This window comes from Pan paniscus, chromosome 4 (genome assembly GCF_029289425.2).
Source record: "Pan paniscus chromosome 4, NHGRI_mPanPan1-v2.0_pri, whole genome shotgun sequence".
Taxonomy (NCBI): Eukaryota; Metazoa; Chordata; class Mammalia; order Primates; family Hominidae; genus Pan; species Pan paniscus.
Window position 1 is genome coordinate 76,113,512 of NC_073253.2, and position 26,392 is coordinate 76,139,903.

The window sequence follows — 26,392 nt, forward strand, 5'->3', positions numbered from 1 at the left end:
GAATAGTATTCTATAGCGCATATATGCCAGATTTATTAATCTAATCATCCACTGAGGGACACATTGCTATTGTGAATAGTGCTGTGATAAACATATGGGTGCAGATACCTTTTTCATATAATTATCTGTTCTCCTTTGGGTAGATCTCCAGTAGTGGGATTGTTGGGTGAAATTGCGGTTTTATTAAGAATGTATATTCTGTAGTTGCTGGGTAGAATTTTCTGTAAATGTCAGTTAGGTCTATTTCATCTAAGGTTGAATTTAAGTCTTAGGTTTATTTGTTTTCTGTCTTGATGATAACATTTAATGCTGTGAGTGAGATGGTAAAGTCCCCCAGTATTATCGTATTGCTGTCTATTCCTTTTTTATGTCTAGTAATATTTATTTTATGAATCTTGGTGGTCTAGTGTTGGATGCATACGTGTTTAGAATTGTTATATCCTCTTGCTGAATTGATCCCTTTATCATTATGTAATGACTTCCTTTGTCATTGTTATACTGTTTTAGATTTAAGTTCTGTTTTACTTGATATAAGTATAGCTATTCCTGCTTGCTTTTAGTCTCCATTACATGGAGTATCTTTTTTCACCCATTTACTTTAAATCTGTATGTGTCTTTACTTTTCAGTCTGTATGTGTCTATATGTTTCTTGTAAGCATAATATTTTTGGATCATTTTTTAGTTCATTCCATCAATCTACCTTTCTTTTTTTTTTTTACTTTTAGATGGAGTTTCACTCTGTCATCCAGATTGGAGTGCAGTGGCGCAATCTTGGCTCACTGCAAACTCCATCTTGCAGGTTCAAGCGATTCTCCTGCTTCAGCCTCCCAAGTAGATGGGATTACAGGTGCCGGCCACCACGCCTGGCTAATTTTTGTGTTTTTAATGGAGATAGGGTTTCACTATGTTGGCCAGCCTGGCCTCGAACTCCTGACCCTCGTGATCCACCCACCTCGGCCTCCCAAAGTGCTGGGATTACAGGTGTGAGCAACTGCACCTGGCCCAATATCTATCAATCTATATATTTTAAGTGGAATGTTTAATTCATTTACATTCAAGGTTAATATTAATACATGAGGTTTTCTTTCTGCCATATTGCTATTTGTTTTCTACTTGTTTTATAAGTTCTTTGGGGTTATTTTGTTGTTGTTTTTTGTTTTTCTTTCTGTCTGTCTCTTTGTCTTTGTGGTTTGGTGGAAATCTGTTGTGTTGCTATTTGATTTCTCTTCCTACTTTGTGTGACTGTTTTACAAGACCTATGAGTTTGCCACTTTCATGTGTTTTGATGATGATGAATGTTGACCTTTCATTTTTGTGTTTGGGACACCTTTGAGTATTTCTCATAGGACTCGTTTAGTGGTGACGAATTCCCTCAGTGTGTGCTTGTCTGGAAAATACTTGGAATCATTTCAAGAAAATGAGCAGTGAGTTATGTCAATCAAGCCATTGGTTTGTATTTGGTGGCACATTTACTCTGTATTATTTCACACTAGAACCATCTGAGTTAAGTTTTATTATTTGCTATATGTTGCAGATGAAGAAACTGAAGCTGAGAGAGGTTTAGTGAATGACTAAAAAGGTTGTCAGGCTGCAGGGAAAAAAAAGAAACAAAAACTGTATGACTAGCCTGCAATGCTTCCCAAAGTATGCAGCTTATTATTATTGGTCACTTTTTGAGTACAAAATGCTGTGCTATGTAACAAAATAATACAATGTACATATGTATAAAAGTTAACATATACATATCAATTAACATAAGCATAACTGTAATCACATATACTGATAAATAAAAATATAAAGTAATATATGGTAATGACCCAACCATTTGCCTAAGTTTCATGTATTACAGAAGTTTTGAGGAGGGACTTCAGCTGTATGCGAATCAGCAATTCGGGTTGTACAGTTGATTACCCATTAGTTCAGAATTTTAATAATTTAAAATATATTTATTAAGAACCTAACAATTGGAAGACCTTACAATAGGTGGGAAAATTCGACAGATGAATAATGCTTAGGAGATATCAGCATGTTTTGGAAGGATATTCCCATGAAGAGAAAAAGTATTGTGGGAAGTGTGGGAAGTGTTATGGTGCGAGAGTAATACAGGTTCCAGCGTGTGTTTACATTATTCTGTTGGAGGTGTTGGGGAACCTTTCATGGAAGGTGTGTGGTAGACTGTTGGACAGGTTTCGTCAACTTTCGTTCCACTCTTTGAAGAGGTTAGAAAATTAAAACAAAACAAAACAAGCAATGCAGCTTCCCTTGAGCCAGTTTTATGAATGCAGCTTAGACCACTTACCCATTGTTTGCATAAGAATCAGACTTAGAAAAATGGAAGAGATCAAAGCCTGTCTTGCTATTGTTGATTCTGGCAAGTGAAATCATGGAGACAATAGTTCAGAAGTAGTGGAAGTGGTAGGATTCAATATCCTCGTGCCTAATCCCCAGTTTCATGGGCATAAGAAGCTTAAAGTTTTAATAGTAGGAGCATCTTTTTGACCCAGGATTGCAGAAATGATTGCGTGCCTTTGAATTCAAGAACTCAAAACCTTCCTCCATGCCACAGCTACTTTAGTTATTTTAGCTCTTCCTATTGTATATGTATGAAATGCACTTTCTGCTTAAGATACCTATTGCGGTTTTTATTTCCTTATTAAAACCTTGGAAAAATATAGCACTTAAATTATGTTTTGTAGAAATTCACTAAGCAAATAAAGCTAAAGGGGGAGAGAGTTAACCTTCTCTGCCCCCTTTTTATCAGAAGTTAGTTGTAGAAGAAATACACAATTTTTGCGCAATTTTAGCACCATCTAAGTTTTGTAGGTCTGGAACACAGACTGGTTAAATGAGCATTTCAGGAGCACTATAGTTGCAAAGTTAAGCAGTCACCACAATTTTATGTGTCTATACAAAGATTTTTAACTTTATGTTTAAGCAACGAGCCTAGAAGCAAATGGTATTTCCATCAAGAATTGTCTCATATAAAGTAGAGCGTTTTGGAAAATGAAGTTATTAATAGATAAAAACATGTTTATACAGTTGGTTTCTAAGTATGACAAACCTATTTCTTGGTAAATTGCAAGTCCATTCCACCTGTGTTTGTAGGCTCATTTGCCTCAAAGTCTTGGGATTTTTTCTGATGATCTATTAAATTTTCTTTCTGATTATCTTTTCTAATGCTGTAATAGCATTTCTAACACTGTAATGAAAGAGAACAAAAGTACACGCTTGCTCATCATTTACTAATTCTAAAAATATATATTGAATACATCTATGTAGCAGGTACTGTGGTAGGTGTGGAAGATAGTTGAGACAGGTAACAAGTCCAACATTATGGAGCTTAGCATCACCACATAGAAGAGTTTTTAAAAAACATAGATAAGTGAATAATGATTATAAAGACAAAGAGATTCTTGCCATATAATTACATATAAGCAAATTTAGGATGTGATGAAAGATTTTGATATTGGTCTTCTGATTTGGCTGTAGGATGAAGTGTTTATAAGTCATCCCAAGGAAGAAACAATTCAGATGAGAACTATTCAATGGATTTGCAATAACAATCCAAAGATGGAAGAAAACACTTCTGGGTAGACAAAATTGCAAGTATAGAGAATCTAAATTAAGAGAGAGCTTAGCTAGATGAATTAAAAGATTGTGGTGATCAGAATGTAGAGATTGACGAGAGACGAAATAAAACTAGAAGGACAAGTAGAGATTTGTGGGTCAAGTTTTTTAATTTTATTATAAATGCACTGATACTGTTCTGAACATTTTCTTACGCATGGAAATTTAATGATTATGGCTATTGAAAAATGTAACTCTTCATTTATATTTTTCCGAGAATGAAATCTGTGGAATTGCTGGGGGGTGAAAATGTCCAATGCGAAACAGGAGGCTAATTTAAGAAGGGATACTGCAAAATTGGTCATGATGGCTCAAACTGCTGTTCATAATAGAAGAAAATGGATAGAGTTACATATGGATGAGAGTAAATTGACAAGGCTAAATGCTAAAACGTGGGTAGTGACAGAAAGTAGGTGTCAAAATAGACTTCCAGGAAAAGAAAAAATGGGTCTACAAAAGAGCCAAATGCTGATCTGGGTTACATGATCCTGAGCAGATGCAGATGTAATTGGTTAAGTAAAGTAAGTTCTTAAGATAGATTTGGCCTGGCGCTATACATTCTAGAGCCCCTGAATATAAGTGGGATATAAAACCATGGGAATGACTGTATTTGTCTAAGGAGAGAATTTGGCAGAAGAAAAGGAGACATAAGATGAAATGCAGAGGAAATTCAAATTTAATTGGCAGGTGTAGGAAGACAAGGAGATGACAAAAGGAACTGGAAATGAGTAATCAGAGACAGAAAAGTAAAAGTAAGAGTAGAATGTCATGGAAGGCAAATAATTGGAATGTTTCAAGAACAGGGAAATGGGCAATAAAGAGAAGAAAAAAATAGTGACCAGAGGGTATAGTAATGTGTAGAAATTCATCCTGTGTTAGGTTTGATTGCTTAGATGTTTTATATAAAAATCTTTCCCAGAGAGTAATAAAACAGAAGTGAGGTTAGAGAAAGAACATACGATTTAGCCAAAAGGTGGGAAAAGAGGAAATGAAGAATAAATATGTTTAAAGATAATGTAATGGCTACTCAATGTACAACCTCTTTTCTTTCATTATTTTTAATTGTGATATTTAAAAATAGTAATTACCACTTTTAAAAATTGTCTTATTATTTGTTACATAAGAAAATGCATTAATTCAAGCCACATAGTATCATTTATATTATGACTGTCGAAACATTACTAGAATTACTAGAACTATTAACCTAATGGCCTGAAAATTTCAACTCACTTCCCTAGCTGTCCTGATGATCATTAGTGAAAGGAAAGACTCCATTAAATAATGCTTACTTATAGAGAACTGGTTATATCTGTCTCATTTCCATACATATATCTATATAAATTAATTTGATTAATAAAACAAACACAAGGCACAAACAACAAAACACAATTTATAAATGTCATTGAAAAATGCATGCCTGTACAATTTGGGTATTTGTAATTGTAAATTGATATACTTCATTTTTTATCCAGGAGTTACTTAGATTGAAACTTTACCTAATGTATGATAAAATAATAAGTGATTAAATTTAAAAACATGATGAATTTATTTAAAATTGGCTTCAATAATGTCAGAAAGTAATAAAATAAAATGATTCCTTCAAAGACTGCACCTGTTTATTGCCTGAGATGATCTCTCTTGGCCACAAATCAATATTACTTTCTTTCATTCATCAGTGATAAAGCTTTTCAATAATTCTAATTTTAAAGGATGATTACAGCAAGTATATAGTCATTGATTGCTTAAAGGTTGCAGCTAAAATGAACACAATGGTAATTTTATTTTTAATAAATGAGCCCTTTTGAAAAGTCAAGCATTTTTCCTCTCACAAAACTTTGTGTAATAAGATTATAGATTTGATCATGTATGAGTTTGCACTGTGTGTGTGTATATATGTGTGTGATTTCAGCGATAAAGTTCACTGTTCCACAGCTGGCAATTTCTTCTGCTTAATTGAAAATTCCGTTTTAAAATATTTCTTTAAAGTTCTAAAATGGGTTTAAATGGGTTCATGAGCTGTAATACTGTTAAAAAAATATACATCTACATATTTGTTGATTCTTCTCAGTTTAAGAAGTGGAGCTTCATACTCCTCCCCTTGAAGGCAGGCTAAGCTGAGTGACTCCCATCTAAGAAATAAAACACCACAGGATTGGAATGTTACCTTCTGAGACAAGGTCACAAAGGCTAGGGTTTTAATTTTGAGTGAACTAATTTGCTCCTTACTGGTGTTTCTCTCTCTTTCTCTCCTTCAACTCTTTACGAGCCCAGCCACCGTGCAAATAATTCCAAACTATCTTTTCTAGAAAGCTCACATGAAGAACCGAGGCATCCTATCTGATATCCAGCCAAATGATTAAACATTCTAGAAGCAGACTATGATGCACTGAATTTGTGAAATCCTAACCCCCAATGTAATGATAGTAGGAGGTGGAGCTTTTGGTAGATGATAGTCTGTCTTCATGTAGGGGATTAGTGCCTTGATCATTATTTTTTTTTTTTATTTTTATTTTTATTTATTTATTTATTTTTGAGACAGAGTTTTGCTCTGTTACCCAGGCTGGAGTGCAGTGGCGCCATGTCAGCTCACTGCAACGTCTGCCTCCTGGGTTCAAGTGTTTCTTCTGCCTCAGCCTCCTGAGTAGCTGAGGAGCTGAGACTACAGGTACGCACCACCACACCTGGCTAATTTTTGTATTTTTAGTAGAGACGGGGTTTCACCATACTGGCCAGGCTGGTCTGGAACTCCTGACCTCGTGATCTGCCTGCCTCAGCCTCCCAAAGTACTGGGATTACAGATGAGAGCCACGGTGCCCAGCCGGGGATTAGTGCCCTTATAAAAGAGACCCCCAAAAGCGTCCTTGCCCCTTCTGCCATGTGAGCTAGAGGACAGTAATCTATGAACTAAAAAATGGGCTCTGACCAGACACCAAATCTGCAAGCACCTTGATTTTGCACCATCCAGCCTCCGGTACCATTAGAAACATTTCTGTTGTTTATAAGCTACCCTGTCTATGGTATTGTGTAGCGACAGTGCAAACAAACTAAGACATGGACCTTCCAACACAAGTTAAAGGCTTCAGGGGATGCTGCCTGGGTCAACAACATGACAGCAACCTTTACTCATGTGAGACTTCGACTCAGAACCACCTACCCAAATCCATCATTTCCCTGACTTCTATAAATTGTGTCATACATATTTGTTATTTTAAGCCGTTAAGTTTTAGGGTAATTTTTAAATGGAAAAAATACATGATCATAGGTAAAACTATAATTAATAGAAAAATCTAATGCCAATAATATTTACCATTGATTGACTGTAAAAACTCCATTAATTATTTGCTTTCCATTTATATTTATTTTGGGATTTCTTTTTTAAGAGAATGGCACCTGTGACAGCATACTGTTAATATTACCCTTGTATCGTACTTTACCATGCCATCTCTGAAGAATATTACAGACCATTTTGGAGCATGGTGAATAAGAAATTTTTACCTTAGGAGTTCACTTGAATAGTCATTTTTATATTTGTGACTGCAAGTCACTTTTAGGGGCTGTACTTCCTTAGTACTGGTAGCATTATTATCCAATGGACTTTTATAGCTTTCATTAGGTTTTCTTTTGTTTTTGTTCTTTAAAGAACATTTTACTTAACTTAGTATTTCATTTTTCATCTATATTATGAGGCAGTAAGAGTCTTCTGTTTTTCCAAAGTTGAGACTGCTTTATATTTATTTCATATTGTCTACAGCTGTAGTGTTCAATACATTAGCCACTAGCCACATGTGGTTATTTAAATAAGATAAAATAAAAATTGGCCGGGCGTGGTGGCTCACGCCTGTAATCCCAGCACTTTGGGAGGCCGAGGCGGGCAGATCATTAGGTCAGGAGATCGAGACCATCCTTACTAAGACGGTGAAACCCCATCTCTATTAAAAATGCAAAAAATTAGCCGGGCGTGGTGGCGGGCGCCTGCAGTCCCAGCTACTCAGGAGGCTGAGGCAGGAGAATGGCGTGAACCTGGGAGGCAGAGTTTGCAGTGAGCCGAGATGGCACCACTGCACTCCAGCCTGGGGGACAGAGCGAGACTCCATCTCAAAAAAAAAAATAAAAATAAAAATAAAATAAAAATTAAGTTCTTTAGTTGCACTAGCCATATTTCAAATACTTGATGGATACATGTGGCTAGTGGCTAACATAAGGGATAGCACAGATATAAAACATTTCCTCATCATATAAAGTTCTATTGGATAGTGCTGGTCTGTAGCTTATAGGATGGTATCTTAGTCTGCTTCAGCTGCTAAAACAGAATACCGTAAATTAGGTAGCTTAAACAGTAGATATTTTGACCAGGCGTGGTGGCTTATGCCTGTATTCCTAACACTTTGGGAGGCCGAGGCAGGTGGATAACTTGAGCTCAGGAGTTTGAGACTAGCCTGGGCAGCATGGCAAAACCTTGTCTCTATGAAAATTAGCTGGGCATGGTGGTGCACGCCTGTAGTCTGAGCTACTTGGGAGGCTGAGGTGGGAGAATTGCTTGAACCTGGGAGGCGGAGGTTGCAGTGAGCCATGATCGCACCACTGTACTCCAGCCTGGGTGACAGAATGAGACTCTGTCTCAAACAAAAAAACAAACAAACAAAAAAAAAACAAAGAAACGGATATTTCTCACATTTCTGGAGACTGGAAGTGCAAGATCAAAGTGTTGGCAAATTACGTTTCTTAAAGAGGGCCTGCTTCCTAGATTGGAAATGGCCATCTTCTCTCAGTATCCTCACATGGTAGGGAGAAAAGCAGCTCTAGTGTCTCTTCTTATAAAGGAAGTAATGCCACCATAGGGGCTCTATTCTCATGACCTCATCTAAACCTAATTCTCTCCTAAAGGCCACGCCTCCCAGTATCCTCACCTTGGGGGTTAGGGCTTTATCATATGAATGTTTTTTTTTTTTTTTTTTTTTTGAGACAGAGTCTCGCTCTGTCTGTCACCCAGGCTGGAGTGCAGTGGCACAATCTCGGCTCTCTACAAGCTCCGCCTCCTGGGTTCACGCCATTCTCCTGTGTCAGCCTCCTCAGTAGCTGGGACTAAGGCGCCCGCCACTGCGCCCGGCTAATTTTTTGTATTTTTAGTAGAGACGGGGTTTTACCATGTTAGCCAGGATGATCTCGATCTCCTGACCTCGTGATCCACCCGCCTCGGCCTCCCAAAGTGCTGGGATTACAGGCATGAGCCACCGCGCCCGGCCTATCATATGAATTTTGAGGGAACACAAACATGCAGTCTGTAGCAGATGGTAATAGGCTGATATATTACACTTGTTGATGTAAATCTGATAGGTTTCTTTCTCTCCAAGGACAGCTTTTTAAATATTTAACAGTATCAATAATTTTTCAGGTTCTGTGAGAATTTTATAATTTATAATTTGCAGACTTAATGTATAATCTATTTTGTCCTAACAATTACAAATATATTTTTTATTTCAGATTATATATATTCCTACCAGATGGAGATAATTACAGCTTTAAAAATTTTTATTTTTTCATTTTATTTCACATATTGACATTAAATTTTTATTGACACATAATAATTGTACATATATATGGGGTACAATGTGATGTTTTAATACATGTACTCAATGTGTAATGATCAAATCAGGGTAATTTGCATAATGATTTTTCTGTAGGGAGAAAATTCAAAATCTACTCTTCTGGCTATTTTCAAATATATAATATGTTATTGTTAACTATACTCATCCTACTATGCAATAGGACACCAGAACTTATTCCTGGGTTCTACATCTGTTAAGCCAACCAAGGATTGGAAATATTGGGAAAAAAAATTCCGTCTGTACTGAACATGTACAGACTTTTTTCTTGTCCTTATTCCTTACACAATATAGTACAATAACTATTTGCATGACATTTACATCGCATATTATGAGTGATCTAGAGTTGATATGAAGTATATGGGAGGATGTGCAAAGGTGATGTGCAAATACTATGTCATTTTATATCAGGGACTTGAGTATCCTTTGTTATCCTCAGGAGATCCTGAAACTAGTCCCCCATGGATACTGAGGGCTGACTGTATAGTCCTATCCTCACGGCACTTTCATTCTAATGAGGGAAGACTGACTATAAACAAAATATATGTAATAGGTGGTGGTAAGTACCGTGGAGAAGTAACAAATGGGGCAAAGTGAGTTATACAGCTCCATTCTTAGAAACCTTGGAGTACTTTTCTTAGTTTATACTCGTGGTGGTTTCCTTTTGTCTCCTTTATTACATGGGACTCTGACATGTGCCCATAGCTAGGGTGGCAGTAGGATCTACCCGATAGTAGGGTGGCAGTAGGATCTACCCGAAAAGCGTCCTGCTGATACAGGACCAAAGCATCCTGTTGTTCTTGAGCCTATAAAAAGAGCTAATGGTCTTGCTTCTCTTAACTGTGGCCTCCTACACTGTGTTTTGGATGATTGGTGATGTCTTGGATATTCTGTTTCTTTGGAACTTGGAATATACAACACTTTACTAGGGAATTAGCAACGGAAGCAGAGCAAAGATGTACAGAGGAAAGAATGCATAACTCTGATGGAATTGAAGTCATGAGGCAGCAGAGAGCTTAAATTACAGCTTTAAAAATTTTTTATTTTTTAGAGGGAATTTAATTGAGACTAACAGCAGTAATAGTTAACGGAGCCAGAATGCTTGAGTCATATAATTGCAAAGCAGAGTTGGGAGCAACAGATGCTAAAGAGTAGTTGCTGTAGTTCCTCTTTGGGTCGTAGGAGCAGTTGTCATATTACTATATAGCTACTGAATGAAGAAGAGTTCTTAGTGAGGCCTGGGTGAACAGCTCTTCTTAGTATTCTGTGTGACCCCATTTGACCTTTTAACAAATCCCTAACTAAACAAATAGCCCCTAAGGTAAACTAAGTTTTTCTCTGCTATTTTTTTGCTTGAGAGAGCTATAACTGTAATAGACTTATATTTCTGAACATTTTAGTGCTTGCCAATATTTGGTAATATTTACGTTTCCTATATTTGTAATGAACATTCTTCTTCCGGTACATTTTTTGTTAAATTATTGTTTCATGCATAAAAGTTCACCTTTTGTTGTATAAAATTGACTCAGATTAATTTATACACATTGACAATGAGTAAATAGAATTTTTCAGATTATTAAAAGCTGAAGGAAGCCCATGTAAGCAACAAAAAAAAAGAAAAAACCAACAAAAATAAACCCAAACCCCTCAAACAATTTCGAACACAAAACATTCTTCTCATGCCGGCATCCCTGCTTGCAGGTGTGAAGGGGGCAGGAATCAGCGAGGTGTCCTGGGCTGAGTCCCCGGAGTGGGAAGAGGTGGCAGGAAGGGGATCTGAGGAGGAGAACAGGGGTCCTGGTGGTCTGTGCTTCTTCCCAGACACGGGAGCTGTAGAGGAGACCTCTGCAGCAGATGCTAGGGGGGCCACTAGGCCCAGGCAGTCTTGGGACTTGGGTCTGTCCTGCTGTGCATCCATAGTGGGTGCTTTAGAAAGGGGAGGCCCACCCGAAGCCCCTGTTGCAAGTGAGGACAAAGTGTGGGAAGGCCGTGAGGGTCTGCAGTCCGAGATGGCCTTGTCCTCAACGTGCAGTGCACTGTTGATGCGGGGCCTAGAGGCCTGGGATCTGGGGGAGCCACCCCTGGGGGCGAGTGTCTGCCCTGGTGCAGTATCTGCCTTTTCCCAGCGGGTGTGACCCGAAGAGACAGCCTGAGGTCTGTCCTCACTCACTGTGTTTGAGGAACTGAGGGCCAGCTGGCAGTGGGATGAGGCTGGCCCCCTCTTCCGCTTTAGTTCCTGGAGGCCTTCCGTAGAGCTGTGGGAGCTGCAGCTGGCATTTCCTTGGAGGCACGATCTGGTCCAGGAGGTCTGGGATCTCTGGTTATATCTCACTTCTGACCTCTGGGCACGTGCTGCAGCTGTGGCTGAGGCCAAGAAATGTGCGGGGCCTCCATCCACTGCATTGAGTAGTGACCCCGACGTGGGGTTCAATGTGGAGGGGGGAGGGGCTGCTGCTGCAGCTGCAGGAGCCGAGGTGCCAGGCCTTGTTCTTCTCATGCCGGCATCCCTGCTTGCAGCTGTGAAGGGGGCAGGAATCATCGAGGTGACCTGGGCTGAGTCCCGGGAGTGGGAAGAGGTGGCAGGAAGGGGATCTGAGGAGGAGAACAGGGGTCCTGGTGGTCTGTGCTTCTTCCCAGACACGGGAGCTGTAGAGGAGACCTCTGCAGCAGATGCTAGGGGGGCCACTAGGCCCAGGCAGTCTTGGGACTTGGGTCTGTCCTGCTGTGCATCCATAGTGGGTGCTTTAGAAAGGGGAGGCCCACCCGAAGCCCCTGTTGCAAGTGAGGACAAAGTGTGGGAAGGCCGTGAGGGTCTGCAGTCCGAGATGGCCTTGTCCTCAACGTGCAGTGCACGGTTGATGCGCTGGAATGCCTCCTCTTTTTCCAGGTGCAGGTCTTCAGCCGTGACCCGGTACCCCAGCTCTAAGGGAGGTGTCAGCATCAAAGGCTCCCCTCGCCTGCGTGGCAGCAAGGGAATCTTGCGTCTACGGGGTCTAGAGGCCTGGGATCTGGGGGAGCCACCCCTTGGGGCGATTGTCTGCCCTGGTGCTGTATCTGCTGCCTTTTCACACCGTGAGTGACCCGAAGAGACAGCCTGTGGCCTGTTCTCACTCACTGTCTTTGAGTAACTGAGGGTCAGCTGGCAGCGGGATGAGGCTGGCCCCCTCCTCTGCTTTAGCCCCGGCAAGCCTCCCGTGGAGCTGTAGGAGCTGGAGATGGCATTTCGTTTGGTGCTCGAGCTCGTCCAGGATGTCTGAGATGTCTGGTTATATCTGATTTCTGAGCTCTGGGCATGGAGGTCTGTCTGCAGAGGCCCGGGCCTCGGCACAAAGGGAGAGAGGCCTCCATTGTCCCGCAGGGGCCAAAATGCAGACCGTGCATCCCCGGTGACCTCGGGGACCGTTCTCTGATCATCAGGATTTTCTTGGACTCTGGGGTCCTTGTCCTGCTCAGGCATCCCTGCCCTGCTCTCCTTGAGGGCCCTCAACACTATCTTCCCTGAACACAAGTCTGGGGACAGCCGGGTGTTGTGGACCCCAAAGGGGTGACTACCTGCTCCTGGGCCCCACAGAGTCCTTGTGCTCAGTGTAGTGGCTGAGCTGGGGGATGCCCTGGAACTCGGAGCACACAGCACTGGCTTACTGTGGTACCTGTGCAGTGAAATTGAAGACAGAATCACCAGGATGGAACACAGGTCTTGCAGGATGACGGAAAACCTTCTTAGAGTTGTCTTGACAGCACTGATGTCGAGTGTCCGGGTGTTTGTAGGATGGCCTGCCACTCAGTCCAGGGGCAGGAGCAACGGGGAGATCCCACAAGCAAAGTGAACTGGGGGATGGGCTGAAGGGGCTCCAGGCAACTGAGCCCTACTCGCAGGTCCTCGGCCTTGGCCCAAACAGGAATGAGGGGCACAGAGTGCCCGGGTAACCGCTCCTGGGAGCAGTGGGGAACTGTCGGATACTTGAACTCTCAAGAGCTGGGCTCTGAGCGTCCTCGTCCAGCTGCCAACTTGGCCAAAGGCTAAGCCAGCAGATTGTTCTGTTGCCGGGCAACGCACCTCCTAAACCTGAGGGAGTGGGCACGTGAGCACATAATGGCACCAGTGACAGAGCGACCATAATGGATTAATAAGCGCAGCCAGGTACCCGCGCAAGGCACTTGCTGGCAATGGCAGGAGGCGGACGTGGGGGGTCGTGCAATAGGTACTGGAGGGAGAGACGTGGGCCCAAAGGTCGCGGGAGGAACAGGTGCCCACAATGGCTGCAGATCTGCCCGTGGATCACTGAAGATTCCTGCTCTCCTGCTGAGGTGGAGACTGCAGTGAGCTGAGATCGCACCATTGCACTCCAGCCTGGGCAACGAGTGCAAAACTCATGTCTCCAGATAAAAAAAAGAAAAAGAAAAAAAAGAGGCCGGGTGTGGTGGCTTATGCCTATAATCCTAGCACTTTGGGAGGTCGGGGTGGACGGATCACGAGATCAGGAGTTGGAGGCCAGCCTGGCCAACATAGTGAAACCCCGTCTCTAGTAAAAATACAAAATTTAGTCAGACATGGTGGGCAGGAGAGAGCATGTGCAGGGGAACATCCATTTATAAAACCATCAGACCTCATGAGACTTATTCCCTACCATGAGAACAGCATGGGGGAAACTGCCACCATGATTCAGTTATCTCCACCTGGCCCCACCCTTGACACATGGGAATTGTTACAATTCAAGATGAGATTTGGGCGGGGACAGAGCCAAACCATATAATTCTTCCCCGGCCCCTCCCAAATCTCATGTCCTCGTATTTCAAAAGCAATCATGCCTTCCCCTAAGTCCCCCAAACTCTTATTTCAGCATTAACTCAAAATTCCATAGTCCAAAGTCTCATCTGAGACAAGGCAAGTCCCTTCCACCTATGAGCCTGTAAAATCAAAAGCAAGTTAGTTATTTTCTAGATACACAGGGATACAGGCATTGGGTAAATACACTCGTTTCAAATGGGAGAAATTGGCCAAAGCGAAAGAGCTACAGGCCCCATGCAAGTCCAAAACCCAGCAGGCAAATCTTAAAGCTCCAAAATGACCTCCTTTGACTCCATGTGTCACATCTAGGTGATGCAAGAAGTGGGTTCCCAGGGTCTTGGGCAGCCCTGCCCCTGTGGCTTTGCAGGGTACAGCCCCCCTTCTGGCTGCATTGAGTGTCTGCAGCTTTTCCAGGCACACAGTGCAAGCTGTCAGTGGATCTACCATTCTGGGGTCTGGAGGATGGTGGCCCTTTTCTCACAGCTCTGCTTGGCAGTACCCCAGTGGGAACTCTGTGTGGGGGCTCCAACCCCATATTTCCCTTTGACACTGCCCTAGCAGAGGTTATCCATGAGGGCCCCCCTCCCCCCACAGCAAACTTTTGCCTGGATTTCCAGGCATTTTCATACATCTTCTGAAATCTAGGCGGAGGTTCATGAACGTTAATTCTTGACTTCGGTGCATCTGCAGGCTTAACACCACCTAGAACCTGAAAGGCTTGGAACTTGCACCCTCTGAAGCCATGGCCTGAGGTGTACCTTGGCCCCTTTTACCTATGGCAGGAGCAGCTGGGATTCAGGGCACCAAGTTCCTAGGCTGCACACAGCAGGGGGTTCTGGACCCACAAAACCATTTTTCCTTCTAAGCCTCCTGGCCTGTGATGGGAGGGTCTGCTGTGAGGGTCTCTAACATGCCCTGGAGACATTTGCCCCATTGTCTTGGTGGTTAACATTTGGCTCCTCATTACTTATGCAAATTTCTACAACCCAGTCTCCTGAGAAAATAGATTTTTCTTTTCTGTTGCATCATCAGGCTACAAATTTTCTGAACTTTTATGCTCTGCTTCTTCTCGAATGCTTTGCTGCTTAGAAATTTCTTCTGTCAGATACTTTAAATCATCTCTCTCAAGTTCAAAGTTCCACAGATCTCTAGGGAACTCTAGAAAAAAATTCTTATTTTCACTCTTTCCCGCCTATCTTATGCCCGTTTCTAATACAGGTGCACAATGCCTGCAGTGTCTTTGCATAGTAAGAGTGACTTTACTCCATTTCCCAACAAATTCCTCATCTCCCTCTGAGACCACCTCCGCCTGGACCTTATTGTCCATATCACTATTAACATTTTGGTCAAAGCCATTCAACAAGTCTCTAGGAAGTTCCAAACTTTCCCACATTTTCCTATCCTCTTCTGAGCCTTCCAAACTGTTGCATCCTCTCCCTGTTACCCATTTCCAAAGTTGCTTCCACATTTTCGGGTATCTTTACAGCAGCACCCCACTCTACTGGTATCAACTTATTGTATTAGTCTGTTCTCACACTGCAAATAAAGACATACCTGAGACTGGGTAATTTATAAAGGAAAGAGGTTGAATTGACTCACAGTTCTGCATGGCTGGGGAAGCCTCACAATCATGGTGGAAGGCAAGGAGGTGCAAAAGCGTGTCTCACATAGTGGCAGGCAGGAGAGAGCATGTGCAGGGGAGCTCCCATTTATAAAACCATCAGATCTCATGAGACTTAGTCACTACCACGAGAACAGTATGGGGGAAACCATCCCCATGATTCAGTTATCTGCACCTGGCCCCACCCTTGACACGTGGGAATTATTACAATGCAAGGTGAGATTTGGGTGGGGACCCATCCAAACTATGTCAGTATGTTTTGACTTCTTGCTTGATTGCTAGGTTGCATAGAGGACAAACATGGAAATTAATGAAGTACCTTAATATCTGGCTTCAGATCTTAGACAGGATCAGAGGGCCAGCTCAAATTTGCAAGGAGGGGAGGTAGATCCCACCATTTTATGGGTGAATGGCAAAATCAAACAGAAATTATGTGGGATGGGAGAAACTGATGCAGGCATCTTTGGAAACATTCTACTTAGCTAATTTTATGCTAGGCTTTAGGTCAAGAAGGAGAGAGAGAGCTGACATGCTGTGGTACACACTTATAGTCCCAGCGACTTGGAAAGCTGAGGCAGGAGGATTGCTTGATCCCAGGAGTTTGAGGTAGTGTGCGATGATCGTTCTTGTGAATAGCCACTAGCCACTGAACTCCAGCTTGGGCAACATTGAGACACCCTGTCTCTTAATTAAAAAAAAAAAAAAAAAAAAAGGAGGAAATAAAGTGGTCTCAGTTTTTAATGTAAATATTTTTAATGGGATAATGATATTTTAAGATTAATGTATATTGTATATCAGTTAACTATAGGTCAATAATTATATAAAACTTAAGGTACGAAAAACATTTATTTTTGCTAACATATCTGTGAGTTGACTGTTCTTGGCTTGGTGAGGCTGCAAGCTGCAGATAGAGTCTAGGTATGTTTTCTGTGTGTTTGTTCCCCCTTGGATCAGTGGACTACCTGAGAATGTGTTTTTGTCACAGTGATAGAATCACAAGGAAACTCCAGTTCTGGAAGTACATTTTAAGCCATTGCTTCTATCATGTCCACTAACATTCAGTCAGCCAAAGCACATACCTTGTCCATGGCTAACATTGATAGTATAGATAAATATACCTGATCTCTAGCAGGAGGAACTGCATTGTCTTGGGGAAAGGTTTTAGATATAGGGAGGGGTGATGAGTTGGGAACAATAATGTAGTCTGCCACAAACATATTAAAATGTAACTGGATATGGTTGCTGCAGAATTTTGAACCTTTGTTTTAATTGTGATTTTTACTCTTTTCCCCCTATCTAGTGCCCTTTTGTAATACAGTAATTCTCATGATTTTTGTCTGAATTGAAATCTTCTGAGATTAGATTGTCTACGAAAATACAGTCGATCCTCCTTGTTTTCAGCTTTTGTATTTGTGAACTCACCTACTATTTTTTGTAACCCCCAAATCAGTACTCACAGCACTTTCATAGTCATGTGTTTGCGCAGAGTGTCAAAGAATTTGAGTTTGAACAGGATGATATTCTGCCTTCTTTTTCAGCTGTCATACAATAGTCAGGTATCCTTTTTGTGGTCTATTTAATGCCATGCTTTTCCTGTTTTTGTACTGTTTGTTGGTTGTTTTGCCATTTAAATTAACCCCCAAGCATAGTGCTGAAGTGCTGCTTAGCATTCACAAGTCCAAGAAGTCTGTGATGTGTCTTACAGAGAAAATACATGCATTAAATAAACTCCATTCAGACGTGAGTGCTGTAGTGCCATTGGCTGTGAGTTCAATGTTAATGAATGAACAATGTATATTATTTATTTATTCTTCATTTAATTAATTATTATTATTATTTTTTGAGATAGAGTCTCACTCTGTTGCTCAGGCTGGAGTGCAGTGGTGCAGTCTTGGCTCACTGCAACCTCTGCCTCCTGGGTTCAAGCGATTCCCCTGCCTTAGCCTCCCAAGTAGCTAAGACTACAGGCATGCGCCACCATGCCTGGCTAATTTTTTTTTTTTTTTTTTTGTAGTTTTAGTAGAGACGGGGTTTCACCACGTTGGCCAGGCTGGTCTCGAACTCCCGACCTCAAATGATCTGCCCGCCTTGGCTTCCCAAAGTGCTGGGATTACAGGCGTTAGCCACTGTGCCTGGCCAACAATATATATTAAATAAGCACACATACAACAAAAGTAGGTGTTGGTAAGCTTACAAAAGTGTGACCAGTAGCTTGCTGAAACCTAACTTTTTATTTGTTCATGGAACTTTCTAGACCGTAACTACACTGAATAATGAGAATCTGCTGTAATCTTTTTAGGTGCTATAGATGAGCCATTGGATTAAATTATTACAGTATGTTTCAGACTGCTCTGTTGAACCCTAGTGAAATGCCTCTCAAACCTTCATAAGGATCACAATCTCATGTCCTTTTTTTTGTTATTAAATGCCCAGTATGTGTTAGCGATTTAAACAAAATTCAAATTTTTTTTTTTTTTTGAGACAGAGTCTCGCTCTGTCACCTAAGCTGGAGAGTGCAGTGGCATGATCTCGGCTCACTACAACCTCTGCCTTCCGGGTTCAAGCGATTCTCCTGCCTCAGCATCCTGAGTAGCTGGGATTACAGGCACCCGCCACCACGCTGGGCTAATTTTTGTATTTTTAGTAGAGATGGGGTTTCGCCAGGTTGTCCAGGCTGGTCTGGAACTCCTGACCTCATGCGATCTGCCTGCCTTGGCCTCCTGAAGTGCTGGGATTATAGGCGTGAGCCACCATGCCCGGCATTGACTTTTTAATAATAACCATTCTGACTGGTGTGAGATGGTATGCCATTGTGGTTTTGATTTGCATTTCTCTAATGATCAGTGATATTGAGCTTTTTTTCATATGCTTGTTGGCCGCATGTGTGTCTTCTTTTGAAGTGTCTGTTTATGTCCTTTGCCCACTTTCTAATGAGATTTCTTTTTCTTGTAAATTTGTTTTAAGTTCCTTATCAGTGTTGGACATTAGATCTTTGTCACATGCATTGTTGCAAAAATTTTCTCCCATTCTGTAGGTTGTCTGTTCACTCTGTTGATAGTTTCTTTTGCTGTGCAGAAGCTTCAAGAAGAAAGGAATCCGATTGGTTCTGTGTCTGTCTCTTTTGGTAGTCTCAGAATTATGTAGTCATTCATATAGAAAGATGATTAGGAAAATAGGCCAAGAATAGCAGAAATCTACATAAAAATGTAGGAAATTAAAATTAGTTACCAGCATACAAAAAACTTCTATATGTTATAATTACATACTATAACTCACCCCTCCTTGCCAAATATTCTCTCTCTTTTGACTTCAAAATCATGGCTTATATGTACTTTCTCTATTTCCCAGATGCAAATATAATTAATTGACTTTATTTATCTAGGACATGTTACTGGTATCTTAATTGTAGTCATTGGCTTGAGTGACGGGTTTTGGTAATTCAACTACTATTACTTGAAAGTAGTAGATTTCATAGGATACTGTTATAAAATCTTTTTAACCTCTTTTGTGATTTCAGGAGTAATTAGTAATTGTGGTTTACTGGAAAATTCAATGAATGGGGTGTTAAAGGAAGCAATTCATTAATAATATATCTAATCTATTGGGAGACTGAGGCGGGTGGATCACCTGAGTTCAGGAGTTGGAGACCAGCCTGGCCAACATGGCAAAACTCCGTCTTTACTAAAAATATAAAAATTCGCCGGGCATGGTGGTGCATTCCTGTATTCCCAGGTACTCAGAAGGCTGAGGCAGGAGAATCACCTGAACTCCAGAGGTGGAGGTTGCAGTGAGTCAGGATCACAGCACTACACTCCGGCCTGGGTGACAGAGTGAGATTCCATCTCAAAAAAAAAAAAATTAAAAAATTAAATTAAAAAAAAGCGGGCTGGGCGCATTGGTTCAGGGCCGGGCACGGTGGCTCAAGCCTGTAATCCCAGCACTTTGGGAGGCCGAGGCAGGCGGATCACGAGGTCAGGAGATCAAGACCATCCTGGCTAATGTGGTGAAACCCCGTCTCTACTAACAATACAAAAGTTAGCTGGATGTGGTGGCAGGTGCCTGTAATCCCAGCTATTCCAGAGGCTGAGGCAGGAGAATCACTTGAACCTGGGAGGCAGAGGTTTCAGTGAGTCCAGATCATGCCACTGCACTCCAGCCTGGGCGACAGAGCGAGATTCTATCTCAAAAAAAAAAAAAAAAAAAAAAAAAAAGCAGCAGAAGCAAATGAGAGTGCCTGGGAGTGGTCATTGTGGGGCCTTCCCGTTTGTGTGACCCAGGTCATGTCCCTCCCTAAGCCCTGGTCTCTCTTGCCTCCTGCAGGGCTGGTGAATTACCAGATCTCCGTCAAGTGCAGCAACCAGTTCAAGTTGGAAGTGTGTCTTTTGAATGCAGAAAACAAAGTCGTGGACAACCAGGCTGGGACCCAGGGCCAGCTGAAGGTGCTGGGTGCCAATCTCTGGTGGCCGTACCTGATGCACGAACACCCCGCCTACCTGTACTCGTGGGAGGTAATGGTGGTTTGGGACTTGCTTAAGGGAGGTCTTTTGCCCCCATCTGGTAGCCCTGGCTTCAGCAGGAGCCCAGGACAGGTGAACGGGCAGGTGTGGTCCTCTGAGCTTTCTGATGTTTCCCACCCTTGGTGGGAGGCCCAGATTTTTTATTTATTTATTTATTTATTTTTTTGTGATGGTCTCACTCTGTCACCCAGGCTGGAATGCCATGGCCTGATCACAGCTCACTGCAGCTTTGAGCTGCAATCCTCCTACCTTGGCCTCCTGAGTAGCTGGGACTACAGGCACATGCCACCATGCCTGGCTAATTAAAAAAATTTTTTTTGTATGCCGGGCATGGTGGCTTAGGCCTGTAATCCCAGCACTTCGGGAGGCTGACGCGAGCGGATCACTTTAGGCCAGGAGTTGGAGACCAGCCTGGCCAACATGGTGAAGCCCCGTCTCTACTAAAATATGAAAATTTGCAGGGCATGATGGTGCACATCTGTAATCCCAGCTACTCGGGAGGCTGAGGCAGGGGAATTGCTTGAAACCAGGAGGCAGGGGCTGCGGTGAATTGAGATCATGCCGCTGCACTCTATCCTGGGTGACAGAGTGAGACTGTCTCAAAAAAAACCTCCTTTTTATAGAGTTGGGGTCTTACTAGGTTGCCCAGGCTGGTCTTGAACTCCTGGACTCAGGTGATCCTCCTGCCTTAGCCTCCCAAAGTGTAGGGATTCCAGGCATGAGCCACCTCGTCTGGTCAAGGAGAAGGCCTGATTTTGAAGGGCAGGTCCCAGGGTCAGCCAGTGAAGGGCAGAGCCTCTGGTTGCTGCTTCTCTGCAGGCCCAGAGGCGACTTCTGGGGTGCATGCACGAGGGGTCTTCCTGCTGTAGGGCAGGCCAGATGGGGCTCAGGCTGTCGGGGCGCTCACACCTGGCGCTTTGGCTGTCATAGGTGCGGCTGACTGCACAGAAGTCACTGGGGCCTTTGACTTCTACACACTCCCTGTGGGGCTCCGCACTGTGCCCGTCACCGAGAGCCAGTGGGTGAGAGCCAGTTTCATTTGCGGTAGAGGCAGCAGAGGTTGTAGAAATGCTCCTTGAGGCAGATGCCACACCCCAATTTCATGGAGTGATTTGGGCTGAGCCGAGTCTGCAGCAGGCAGAAGGCTCTGAGATGTTGTCCTAGCCTGGGCAAAGGACAATTCAGAGCTCGGGGGAATAGGGGTGTGCTCAGCACGACTGGGTGGACAGGCCCTTTGTTGTGAATCGTACAGGCTTCCAGGAGCGGGTGCCTGAGGCTTCCAGACAGGCTTTGGGAGGTGGCCAGAGGAGATGCCTGTTTCCGGGGCAGGAAATGGAGGGAGGGCCCAGGCTGGAGAGGTTCAGCCAGGCTGTCACAAGGCTTTGAAGCTTCCCATCTGAGAGCCTGGCTATTGGAGAGCGTGGTTTGGAACTTGAGGCTGGGAGGTTCTATTCTGTCCTGTGCCAGCCACAGCCTTCGGATGGGCAGAGCAATGATGGGGGGAAGATGTAAAAGAAAAGAACTGAGGAAAGAAGAAGAAAACCAGCTTCAACAACGGTCTAGGCCGGATGCGGTGGGTCACGCCTGTAATCCCAGCAGTTTGCGAGGCTGAGGTGGGTGGATCACCCGAGGTCAGGAGTTCGAGACCAGCCTGGTCAACAGGTAGTGAATCCTGTCTCTACTAAAAATACAAAAATTAGCTGGGCATGGTGGTGGACGTCTGTAATCCCAGCTACTAGGTAGGCTGAGGCAGGAGAATCGCCTCAGGTGAACCAGGAGGCAGAGATTGCAGTGAGCTGAGATAATGCCACTGCATTCCAGCCTGGGCTACAGAATGAGACTCTGTATCTCAAAAAAACAAAACAAAACAAAAACACAACAGTCTGTTCTGTGGAGGCCTTGGGCAGATGCTGGGAGCTCTGAGCACGGACTGGTCCCTCTGTTGGGAGCCTCTTCCCTTCATCCCTCCTGGTTAACTTGACTCAGCGTAAAGGCCATTTCTTCTAAGAGCCTGTCCCTGACTCTCCAATCGGGGATGTGTCTGTTGTCTCATAGAGTGCCCAATTCCTGCCACCACTTGGCATTTCCATTCGCAACATTTCTTTCATTGTTTGTTTTTCAGAGTCAGGGTCTCACTCTGTTGCCCAGGCTGGAGTGCAGTGGTGCAATCATAGCTCGTTGCCATCTCGACCTCCTGGGCTTAAGCGATCCTCCCCACTCAGCCTCCCAAATAGCTGGGACCACAGACGTGCGCTGCCTTGCCAGGCTAAATTTTAATATTTTTTTTCCCCACGAGTCAGAGTCTTGCTCTGTCTCCCAGGCTGGAGAGCAGTGTTGCGATCTTGGCTCACTGCATCCTCTACCTCCTGGGTACAAACAGTTCTCCTGCCTCACCCTCCCGAGTAGCTGGGATTACAGGCTCACGCCACCATGCCCAGCTAGTTTTCTTCTTTATTTTTTGTTGAGATGGGGTTTCACCATGTTGGCCAGGCTGGTCTCGAACTCTTGAGCTCGTGATCCACCTGCCTTGGCCTCCCAAAGTGCTCACAGGCTTGAGCCACCATGCCCGGCCCTAATTTTTAAATTTGTTGTAGAAACAAGGTCTTGCTATGTTGCCCAGGCTGGTCTCAAGCGCCTGGTCTCAAGTAAGCCTCCCAAAGTGCTGGGGTTCTAGGCGTGAGCCACCTCGCCTGGCACTTGCACCGTTTTTCTGTGCATGCGTCTCCACTCCCACTGCCCAGGACCTGTGGACTTAGATTTGAGTCATTACTGAGCACCTAGCACCCAGCCTCATGCCTACCTCCCACCTCGCACTACCTGTTTGCTTGATGCATTAATAAATATTCCACCTGAATCCACAGTCCATTCACTTCTGTGTTCAAGAGCTATTTCAGGAAGTGAACCTCATTTTTGGCAGTGTTCAGTCCAGTGAGCTCAGCTCTGTGTACCTGGCAGGGTGGCTACGCCTCTGGGGGAATTGGATTCAGGGGTGGGGGAGAAAGAGTGTTGTTAGAGAGCTCGGTCTAGGACTAGAGGAACGTGCCCTTATGTAAAATACATCTCAAGTTAGGGAAGAAAGCAGCGGCTCTGTGCTTTGTTTTTGTTTTTTTTTCTTTTCTTTCTTTCTTTTTTTTTTTTGTTTGTTTGTTTGTTTGTTTTGGGGCAGGGTCTTGCTCTGTGGCCCAGGCTGGAGTGCAGTAGCGTGATTTCGGCTCACTGCAACCTCCACCTCCCGGGTTCAAGCAATTCTTGTGCCTCAGCCTCCCGAGTAGCTGGAGTTACAGATGCGTGCCACTATGCCTGGCTAATTTTTGTATACTTAGTAGAAATGGGGTTTTGCCATGTTGGCCAGGCTGTTCTTGAACTCCTGACCTCAGTGATCTGCCTGCCTCAGCCTCCTGAAGTGCTGGGATTACAGATGTGAGCCATCATGCCTGGCCCCCAGTTGTGTTCTGGCAGGGGAAGATGGGACAGAGAGGATGGGAGGGTGTCTGAGCCTTTCCCGGACTGACGGAACCTGTGTCTTCTCTCTTTTGTGGACAGGATGGTGATTGCTCACACCAAAGCCTTGGACCCCTCCCAGCCTGTGACCTTTGTGACCAACTCCACCTACGCAGCAGACAAGGGGGTGAGCCTGGGGGTCCCCACCCCATTTCTCCCTGCCTTTGCCTGGGCTTGTCCTGAAGCCTGCTCATGGGAACAGCTGGAAAGAACCATGTGCTGCCAGTCTGAGCTTTTTATTTTGTTTTACTTAGAAAGATAGAGACAGGGTCTTGCCATGTTGCCCAGGCTGGTCTCGAACTCCTGGGCTCGAGTGATCCTCCCGCCTCGGCCTTCCAAAGGGCTGGGGTTACAGGCGTGTGCCACCGCACTCAGCCGCAGCCAGTCTGTTTTCAAAGATGGTCTTTGGGTTAATGACAATTCTCTCTCTGCTTACTCTCCAGGCAGTGTGGCTTTCTGAATCCAAGGAGGCTGGGCATAGGGAGATGGGATTTGTTTGCCCAGTTTGGACTCAGCATTTTTTGTACTCGATTTAATAGACTCATAAAATGTCAAAGGTTTAAGTGAGCTTAGAGTTCATCTGGCCCAAACCTGGCTGATCAGAATCTCCAGGGGAAGTTTTATTGAAATGCCAGATCTCTGCATTCTGAGATCCTGATTTAGTAACTCCAGGGTTGGAACCTGAGTTTTTTTTTTTTTTTTTTTTTTTTTTTTTTTTTGTGAAGGCAAGGTCTTACTCTGTTGCTCTGGCTGGAGTGCAGTGGTGTGATCACAGCTCACTGCAGCCTTGAATTCCTGGGCCTAAGCAACCCTCTTGCCTCAGCCTTCCAAGTAGCTGGGACTCCGGGTGTACACCACTGTGCCCGGCTAATTTTAAATGTTTTTGTAGAGATGGGATCTCACTATGTTGCCCAGGCCAGTCTCAAACTCTTGAGCTCAAGTGATCGTCCGCCTTAGCCTCCTAAAGTGCTGGGATTACAGGCATGAGCCACTGTGCCTGGCTGATACTAGCATTCTTTTTTTTTTTTTTTTTTAAAAAGATAGAGTCTTGCTGTGTTGCCCAGGCTGGAGTACAGTGGCACAGTCTCAGCTCACTGCAACCTCCGCCTCCCAGGTTCAAGCAATTCTCCTGCCTCAGCCTCCCAAGTAGCTGGGATAACAGGCACATGCCACCACGCCTGCGCTTGATCGTGGGAGGCAGAGGTTGCACTATTGTGCCACTCCATTCTAGCCTGGGCAACAGAGCGAGACTCTGTCTTCCAAACAAAGTGAAAAAGATTATCTGCGAGAATGACTGCATTGGCCCCTTGGGTGGGAGGGCTTCTCCAGGGCAAGGTGAGGGGATGCCCAGTGCTGGGAGTGCTGCCTGGAGAGGAGTCAGTTCCAGTGGCGGGGGCCCTGGGTTTTGGCTGAGGACTGCGTGTTGGCAGCTGCTCTGCCTCTCACAGCCCTTCCCAGCTGCACACGTCGTGAGCGTCAGTGTGCAATCACAGGCCTGCCTCCTTTGGGCCACTTTGTGACCATGTTTTTTGCTTGTGGGGCAGGGTAATTTCAGGATCTAAATTGGTGCAGTTGGATGTTCTCAGCCCCGAGAGGCAGCTCTTCCCATTCTAGGCTTTTGTTTTGTAGAAATGGAGTCCTACGATGTTGCCCAGGCTGGTCTCAAACTCCTGGGCTCAAGTGATCCTCCCACCTTGGCCTCCCAATGTGCTGGGATTACAGGCATGAGCCACTGTGCCGTGCTAATTTTCTTGATACTATTTTTTGTAGAGCTGGGGTCTTGCTGTGTTGCCCAGGCTGGTCTCGAACTCCTGGCCACAAGCCACCCTCCTGCCTCAGCCTCCCAGAGTGCTGGGATTACATCCCCTTCTTACCTTCTCTGTCAGAGGAGCCCCCACAGCATGTGAGTACTGAGTCATGCGGTCTTGTGGTTGCTGAACGGGCTCTGCTGCTCTGGTCCTAGGCTCTGTATGTGGATGTGACCCATGTGAACAGCTACTACTCTTGGTATCACAACTATGGGCACCTGGAGTTGATTCAGCTGCAGCTGGCCGCCCAGTTTGAGAATTGGTGTAAGACATCACAATCCCATTATTCAGAGCGAGTATGGAGTGGAAACGCTTGTAGGGTTTCACCAGGTAAGCGGTGTTGAACTTTCTGCTTGTGTATTCTCTCTGGGCAGAGATGCCACTTGCCTCCCCCACCCTGCCCTGCGCCCACTGCAGTTCTCCCCTCTCTTCAGCTTTGGGCCCACCTCCCGCTACCCTGTCCATGTTCACTTCTCACCAGCAGGCAGGCCTCTGCCCCACTCGCTTGGTCCTCAAAGGTGGACTCCTTACTGGCCTTGTTTCCAGACTGCCTCCTATCACCCGTGCCCAAGTGGTCTTTCTAACGAATCCCAATTTTTGTTTCTTTTTGAGACCGCCTCTCTCTATGTCACCCAAGCTGGAGTGCGGTGGTGCGATCACTGCTCACTGCAGCCTTAACCTCCTGGGCCCAAGTGATCTTCCCACCTCAGCCTCCTGAGTAGGTGGGACCATAGGCACAGGCCAACATGCCTGGCTAATTTTTTTAGTTTTGTAGAGATGGGGCCTTGTTGTGTTCCCCGGGCTGGTCTTGAATTCCTGGGATCAAGTGATCCTCCTGCCTCAGGCTCACAAAGCGCTGGGATTACAGGTGTAAGCCACTGGGCCCGGCCACAAATCAAAATTTTTGAGTCCTATCATTGGCTCCC

At 44.3% G+C, this 26,392-nt stretch overlaps 1 protein-coding gene and 1 pseudogene across 1 annotated transcript; one reads left to right on the forward strand and one right to left on the reverse strand.

Annotated features, from left to right (window-relative positions):
* The window catches only part of LOC103785458 (beta-glucuronidase-like), a 53,291-nt pseudogene that overhangs the window by 14,056 nt on the left and 12,843 nt on the right, over nucleotides 1–26,392 (forward strand).
* On the reverse strand, nucleotides 7,080–19,917 carry LOC129397790 (putative POM121-like protein 1-like). Its single transcript, XM_055112461.2, is given in 2 exon segments — nucleotides 7,080–10,834; nucleotides 10,837–19,917. Coding segments are annotated over 2 exon segments (1,887 nt in total). The 5' UTR covers nucleotides 12,688–19,917; the 3' UTR covers nucleotides 7,080–10,798.